Genomic DNA, 8,396 nt, shown 5'->3' on the forward strand with positions numbered 1-8,396 from the left:
CGGGACACTTACTCTCAGCCAAAAGGCCAAGCTAAGGTCCTAGCCCTAAAGCCTTGCCGCGATCATTGCGAATGCACCGTTCCCGGTGGTACTGCAATACCGGGCCGATGCGTGGAGTGGACAGAGCAAGCTCATATTCCATCTCCGAAATGCAAAAATCAAAGAGGCCAAGCTAAGGACCTAGCATCAAATGGCCAAGCAAGGCCAAGAAGGCCAAGCTAAGGACCTAGCATAAGGTACGCAGTTCAAAAACCACAACCGGCCAACACGACCAGAAATATCCAGTCGTGAACAAGCGAATGGTCTGCCGTGATCCTGACGGTTACGGCATTTATTTCCTTCTTGCGTCTTGTTAGTAGCGTGAGGCTACCTCCCAAAGGCACGGTTTAAGATGAAAGTTATTTTATTATTATTAAAGCTTTGAAAACTCTCAATCTACCGTCTTTCTTTGTAAATGTGTGTAATATGTATTTGCAACTGTATATTTTTGTAATGTATTTATTTGTATTTATTTGAGACACTTATTCTGCACAAGCAAATTAAAAAAGAGGGGCGGAGCAAACGCGGGCTGATGGGAAAGTGGGGACCGGTAAAGGTGAGTTTTTGAGGAGACGGCGGATAATAATGGACATATATTTTTCCCACCCTTACCTTTGGAAATATACACTTTTTTTCCTTGGATTACTATCAACGGGCACCCAGAATCTGCAAGTCTGCAACAAATTTTAAGTACCTTTATCATTTTACGTTCATTTTGGCGGCTGTGATTTTTGGACTGTGTGCTTCAAACCATAAAAATTTAGTCGAGAGCGGTTGTCCGAACATCACATTGTTTGTTTGCTGCTGTTGGTGTCGGTGGATTTGTTCAGACCAAAAAACAATCTACTTTGGCCTGGACGGATCTGTTGACACTAACAAAGATGTTACATAAGGAAATTGTGAATATGCTTGATTGCTGTTAAGATTGTCAAGAAGGGTTGTTCAAACCTCACATTGTTTGTTTGCTGTTATTAGTGTCAATAAATTTGTTCAAACCAAAAAAGGACATTTAGTTTCAATCGCGGGACTTATTATTATTATTATTATTTGATGTGCGTGCATGCGGCTTATATACAGGTGCGGCTTGAGTATGGACAAAATCGGTTTTCCCCTTAAAATGTAATGGGTGCGGCTTATAATCAGGTGCGCTCTGTAGTCCGGAATTTACGGTATATATATATATATATATATATATATATATATATATATATATATATATATATGCCACCCATTCAGATGTGTTTAAAAAAATTAGTTGTCAAATGTAGCAGGTTCAGCTATTTACATCAAATATCATTCGATGATTTATTATGTTTTCCATCTGCAGAAATTTCCAGATTACCAGGAAGAGAAGAAGCGCTGTGAATACTTACACCAGAAACTGTCATTCATCAAACAACTCATTGTGGACTACGATGTTTCTCGGACCTGCTCGTAGCATCGGCTTTCTCTTCACATTGGATTTGGTGCATTTGAAAGATCCCCTTGAACATGAGTGATTGAAGGGATTTTCAGTCAAGAATTATTTTTAAATTCCCTGCCTATACCATGTACAGTACTCATTATACTCAGTGTACCCAAATAACTTCAAGGTGGAGACCATAAAAATGATGTTGGTCAGTGGTGTCCAAACCTTTCAGAAAACGGGCCAGATTTGGTAAGCTTAAAATGTGTAAGGGCCTGGCATTCTTTGAACAGACTAATAAATTCATCATTCGTGAAAGGTTTGCAGTGCTTGACGATCAGCGTCACAACTTCGTGGCTCACTTTTGTAGCATTTTCATTTGACTCGCGGGGTCTCGTGAAACAGTACTACTGTGCCGTTAAAACAGCTTCCAGTCACTTCACCTTTTTACAGCGTTAGTTTCCAACTAGCTTTTTGTAGTCAGAATGTCTGTCAGTGCCGCTTGATATTATACTGTACTTTTTTGAAAACAGACACAGTCTTGTGGCAAATTAGGTAGACTGTTTTGGATTTAGGTGAAAAATTACTCCAATTTCCACTTGTCCTGGAAATAGCGACCCTCACAGTCAACTTTCCTTTTTTATTTACAGTCACCATGTCAGACATAGGGTTGGCTTAAAATTCTCACAGAAAGCCAACAGCAAGGTGGCCAAAGGTCTACTACTATCATCTGGTCAAATGGTGATTTTTCTTTTTGGGTTCAAATTTATTTTATACCGTGGTCAACAATATTGGGGGGCCACATATTATTCATTTTATGACAAAAGCTGCGGGCCAGTAAAAATTTTATTTGGGGCCGTAACTGACTCTGGGCATGCCTTATGGAGGTGACTTAACCAAAATGATTGGAAGCCACCTTTGGAAACAAAAAAAAAAAACACCAACTTTTCAATGCACATCAAATTAAAGACGACTCCTTTAAAATGCTCTAAGAAAGCCTTCTGGGTATACTAGGTAGTTAGTTTCTTATTTCTCTTGTTCTGGCAAAAGGTTGACATATTTATTTTTGGGGATGATATTCTGAAACTAAATATTATATTTCTATCGGTACAAATCATTTTAGAATTTTACTTGTATAAATGCTGCTCATTTTCCTTCAAAATGCACTTGAACATTAGTCAAAATTTATGACATTCTTTAACCCCTTAACGTTTTAATGGCCTGCCGTTGAACAATTGTAAAGCAAATACGTGTCTGTATTATGTCATTAGTCACTGAAATACTTCATGCGACATCTGGGATTCAAGACATGATTTCAAAATGTACTCATTATAGAAACATCACTATCAGTCTGAAACGAGATACCCGAAAACTATAAAGCCAGGACAGCTCACTAATAATGTCCTCTGGTAGTCACCTGATGGGATTATTCTCAGTAAACATGGACTCGTTACATCCAGGAGTGTCCAGTGAATCTAACCGTGTAAAATATTTACTCCAAAATAGACGATAATGTCGACAGATTTAAAAAAAAAAATCTGCCTAAAAGCATTTCTGCATCATTGTACGTTCCTTTTTGCAATCTGTCTATTTCATCATATAACTCCAATTTACAAATATACAGACTTGTAAAATTATATCTATTATGGCCGTTAGCCTCTGACCTTTTGAATGACTTTACTCTTCGGGAATTACCGGCTTTTTTTCACAGTACGCAGCCCACATTAGCGTATTCAAATTAGACCCCAAAATAAATGTGCATAACGCTGCTCGTCATTTATATTTATGCAACATTATTACGCGCAAGTGTGCACAAAACAGACGCTGCCCAACCTACGAACGAGTTAGGTTCTGGCCGATCGTTAAATAATAAACATTTGATAAAATAAAATGCTCTAAAAAGATATATAAAGTGAGGTTTTACTTACTTTTGGGACTTGCGAGACAAGAGGTCGTCCTCTGTGGTAAAAAGTGGCAGAAAAAAAAGCGTCAAGCTTTCTTATTCCACTTTTCGTTTCAAAAGAAACAGCCCGCCTCTTCCTTACACTTTGAATGGATGCACGAGATATTGAACAATAAAAACGTCAAAGTTCTTATTGCGCTAGCGATACAGTACTTGCAGTGATGATTACACACAAACCAGGAAGTAGATTTCTTCTTCGGTGTGGATGTTGGGTGACCTCACAGGGCAACGTGGCGGAAAGAAGCACTACAGTACTGTCCTCTACTCAGAAAAAGGTGCACACTATGCAAAATCTAACTTACAGCAATGTCCAGATATTTTTCGACACCCCCCAAAAAATGATCGTATCTACCGTTTTGCGTAAGTCGAATGTTCGCAAGTAGGGGAGCGTCTGTCGTGATAGAGATGTGAAAAGTAAAGTCAAACATTTACAACTCTTTCAATATGTCTACAAAACTGGCCAAAATAAAATACACAGTTGCAGAGGTTTTATTGCTGTCGACCTTTCATCTCCGAAAGGCCACTTTTGGAAATGGCTAGACCTACCCATAGAAAAATATGAAGAATATAATGTTTTTTTTTTTTTCAGATTGTGATTACATTTGACAAGGTACCAGGTAAGGCTTCAAGCTATTGTCTCACGTGTTTCCCAGCCAAGATGCCTATGCTACACTCATTTGCAAGTATTTGATTGCAAAAAAAATCAGGCGATAATTGAAAAAAAAAAACAACATCTATTTGTGTGTATTCCAACTCATTACTCAATTTTAGTAGCACTTGCAGTGATTATTTCAGTTTGGGACAAGACGCCAGAGTGTTACCTTTCTAAAGGGTCGGCAGTAGTTCAGGAGGTAGAGCGCTCATCTTGGGATCAAGGGATCCTAGTTCGAATCCCGGCTCGTCCGTGTTACATGTCGAAGTGTCCTTGGGTAAGACACTGTACCCCTAATACCCCCAATAAGCAGGTTTAGCGCCTTACATGGCTGCAAGGCCGCTATTGGGAAATGTGGAGCACATTGTAAAGCGCTTTGGGAAGTCATTGACTTGAAAAGCGCTATATAAATGCAGATCATTTCATTTCATAAAGAAACCAAACTCGTCCGTATTCTCCTAACGGTTCAGGAATGGCATTCAATTTATATTGGGAAAGTCTTGGATTGGGATTTTAAGTGAATTTTAAAGAAACGTAGAGGTTAAACAATGATGGACCAAATGTTTGTTATGAGCATCTTTGGCATTTATGTCATCTTAGACTGTCATCCTTACGATTTTATTTCTTTTTAAAGGAAATGTCTGTTCGGATTTAATACTGTTGCTGGCCCTAGGATGTCTATCCTCAATTGAAGTATTTATTGAGCACATCACATAATTGACTACAGAGGGAATTTATCTAGGAGCAGACAAAGTATTTTTCTTGGTAATGCTAATGTATTTATTTTAGGATAGGCTTTTCTTCTTGTTTGGGGGGCGTGAGTAGATTTATAGATCACATGACATTATCAGCGCTAAGTTTTTTGCCTTATATTACTAAAAGTGTCTAAAGTACGTTATACACTAAATACCCTGCAAGCACAATATTTATTATCAAATAGCAGAGAGGCAAAATGAGGGAAATCCCATGATTTTAGCTTTTAGAATAGAGCACCTCTGTGGGAATCATTTTTCTCACCCTTTTGTGTGGAAAGCAGGTGCCTCAAAAGTATTCCACGTGTCACACCAAACTGAAAATTGTCAATTTTTTTCTCAATATAAGTTCCGTGAAAAAATGTTAGAGCTCACATCCCAGCAATGGTTTTTACCACTTTCCCTTAAATAAAGGCATATTTCTTGATTTATGGCTGATATGACCAATGTTTTATAAATTAAAAGTTGACCTTGTTTTGTGGATTTTAAGGAGCTCAAACAGAATCGACACAGGGTTTGTATGGTTGCTTGAAATCCTTGAAAATTCTTGAATTTAATTATTTTGTTTTCAAGGAATGAAAAGTGCTTGAATTATGGATGAATGTGAATTAAGTTCTTGTAAATGCGTGAAATTGTACAACAGTTCTAACAAGTCTGCTTGAAAATTAAGCCAAAACTGCTTTCTGGTGGCTTTGCTCTGCCATTGCATTTCCTCCCTTGTGATTTACAGCAGCTGGCATTAGTTTTTATGGCATTGTTCTATGAAGCGCCATCGCCTTCTACGGCCGACGCCTAAGAGGACAGGTGCCTGCTACACCTTAAACAGGGCACTATAATGTGTATTACTGCAAGGGTTACATATCGTTTAATATGTGCAAAAAATGAAGGTAGCGTTTCCCAGTGGTAAATTGTATTGGGAAAGACTTCCTACAACTGAAAATGTAAGCAACGTATTACTGTCATTTTTACCCAACACCTAAACAGGGAGAGATTCGTCTCAAAAACAAATACATTTGCGATGTACTTAAGATGTTATATGTCTTGATAAATGCACACGCAAGATTAAAAAGTGTTTGAACCTGGCCATGAAAACGATGCACACGCCCTATGGGCAGGTAAAGGCCCCCTTTTTATCCTGGCACTGTGAAAAATGTATGCTGACCTCTTCAAGAGAATTTAAGTTTTCACCCATTCCACAACTGAACTACTGAGACTTCTGAAAGGTGACAACATTTGATGGTACGGTGGCAAACATTTTTGAATAAAGTCTCATTCCATACACTGATATTTGTTTGCGTATGGGCACATAAAAAGAGATCAAATTATTTTTTTCACACGCTGCTATAACTTTTGTTAGTCCCTCAGCATTTTCTGTTACACTTCAATAAAGTTTGTGGATGAGCTTTTAACTGTGTGACTGTGGGAGGTGTGGTACATCCTGTATAGATCACAAACAAAAGTAAAAGCCATTTTTAATTTAAGGTTTCTATTTGTTTCAAGTCCATTTTCGTTTAGAAATTATTTTAGAATTTACTATATACATTTACACCCATTTCAGTAATATCATGTTCCTTAACATCTGGACAGGTAAAACAAGCGCTGAAGTGGTTCCATTCCCTTTTTTATCACAGATGATTCCGGGTACGAGTGAGGTACAAAGCAAGGTTATAGGATCAGAAATGCACAAAATGACTGAAATTATCGTCTATGCTGGGCGGATAGTCCCAAGAACCCAAAACAAAGGAAAAATAAACTACGAAAGTAAAATGAAGTGGATATTCCCAAAAAACAAAGCCGTCTTTGTCCAAACCGGTTCTAACAGGAACTGATATGATGAGTCAATTTCCTGGTTACAAAATAAAACACATCTGAGATCAAGGAAAATAAGTAAAATTACAACCAAATAAATCAATAAAGAAATCATGACTAAATTAACAAACTGTTTCCGTTCTGGCCCTGACACCACCACTCACACTCATTCACGCCTAGGGACAATTTAGACTGGCCAATCAACCTGACATGTATGTTTTTGATTCATGGGAGGAAACCGGAGAGCCAGGAGTAAACCCTCGCAGGCATAGGGTGAACATGAAAACCCCGCACAGGGAGGCTCTGATTGCTAGAATTGAACCCAGAAAAAAAAGTATTAAAATATCCTCTTAACACATGCTGAATTGTAAATGTTTTTATTCATGAGTGTTTTCATTTAAAAAACAACATTGACAAAAAAGTTACCCGCCTGAAAATCGGTTATAAAATGAGCAGGTACATACGTTGCCTTAAGGCCCGGTCACACAGCCTTTCACGTGCGTATCGAGGCTGAATCACGGCCAGAAATTTCTGCCCGTGAAGCAGACGCTGTTGGACGCTTTTGAGATCACGATACAGACGAGATACAGCCGTGCTTTACACGCGGTAAGAAATTCACACGCGGTTGGCCTCGCGAAAAAGTTTTGTGCTGCTCAAAACTTTAGACCACGGGTAACTGCGGGCGGCACAGCGATGCAGCCGCGCTTACCGGCGATAAGGACGCGGAACAGTCGCCGGAAGGACGCGGAACAGTCGTCGGACAATTTTGCACATTTTCCACCGCGGGCAACCACGGGCAAAAAACAAATCGCAAAATTTTACCCGCGATACAGACGCAAAAGGCTGTGTTACCGGGCCTTTAATGGGGACGGTGTCCTGACCAATGTTCCCTCTAATTTTCCACGGGTCTGAGCGTTCACACAAAGTCGGTGAGCAACGCTTGAAACAACAGTGAGCAACGGCAATCCCAAATGTGGCAACTGAGTCATTATCAAACATGTCCAAAACTTGACATCAAGTTACATTTTGCTGAGTTTCCGGCAATGCAAAAAAAAAATTCACTTTTGAATGAATTGACTATTGTGCAAAGGTTGTACCGCCTACAATTGTCATTTGTTTTTACAACAATTCTTTCACAAAATTTTCATTTTTTTTTTCCTGGTATCTTTTGTCGCATACTACTAACATTTTGGGGGGCTTATTTAGTCGGTTGCACGATACAGAACTGTATTTAATCACATTTTTTTAGTGGAAGTACAATGTTGGCAACAAGATTGACTTGGTATAATTGGAAATTATTTGAACGCAACACAAACTTTTTCTTCTTTTTCCCTGTTTTTTTCCATTTTTTAAATCCCTTTTAAATAAATCTCATTGTGTTTATTTTTTCCTAGCTGTTACTTTTTTTCTTTTTGTTCTCTATTTACTTTGTCCTTTGTTTCTTTTTCTTTTTTTCTGGCTTTTTTTCTGAATTCTTCCTTCTTTTTTCTCTTCCTATTGTTTTTTTTTTCTCAGATTTACACTACTTTTTCATTTTGGTATTTTTTACTTTTTTGTTCTATTCCCCCTTCCTTTAAGTCATTTTGTGCATAATTTTACATAATATTTGGTCATATAGGGATGAAAGAAGCAAAAACAACCTGAAGAGCCGTTTAGGACCTGAAAGAGCCGGTTCCTTTTAGTGAGCCGAGCCGAAGAAGCTGGTTCTCAAAAAACTCACACACGCAGCTTAGAGGGACATTGCGCTGGATAGATTTACTTGTGCGCTGAGAATGA

General features: G+C 38.4%; 1 protein-coding gene, 1 long non-coding RNA gene and 1 pseudogene across 6 annotated transcripts in view; 1 reads left to right on the forward strand and 2 right to left on the reverse strand.

Moving 5' to 3' along the window:
* Positions 1–6,144, forward strand: part of LOC148368022 (RNA polymerase II elongation factor ELL) — a 64,199-nt gene extending 58,055 nt beyond the window's left edge. For 3 of the 4 annotated variants that reach the window (XM_088334715.1, XM_088334717.1, XM_088334716.1), the window contains one exon: positions 1,367–6,144. In XM_088334715.1, the coding sequence (XP_088190841.1) occupies positions 1,367–1,477 (111 nt within the window). In that variant the 3' untranslated portion in view covers positions 1,478–6,144. The remainder of the gene's footprint in view (positions 1–1,366) is intronic. The other variant, XM_088334713.1, reaches the window with a different exon arrangement.
* The window catches only part of LOC148368018 (uncharacterized), a 532,004-nt gene that overhangs the window by 244,425 nt on the left and 279,183 nt on the right, over positions 1–8,396 (reverse strand). The gene's annotated exons all lie outside the window — the stretch shown is intronic.
* LOC148368026 (U2 spliceosomal RNA) lies at positions 67–226 on the reverse strand (annotated as a pseudogene).

The sequence above is a fragment of the Urocampus carinirostris genome, chromosome 4, assembly GCF_059441175.1.
Source record: "Urocampus carinirostris isolate Australia breed hairy pipefish chromosome 4, RoL_Ucar_1.0, whole genome shotgun sequence".
Lineage (NCBI taxonomy): Eukaryota > Metazoa > Chordata > Actinopteri > Syngnathiformes > Syngnathidae > Urocampus > Urocampus carinirostris.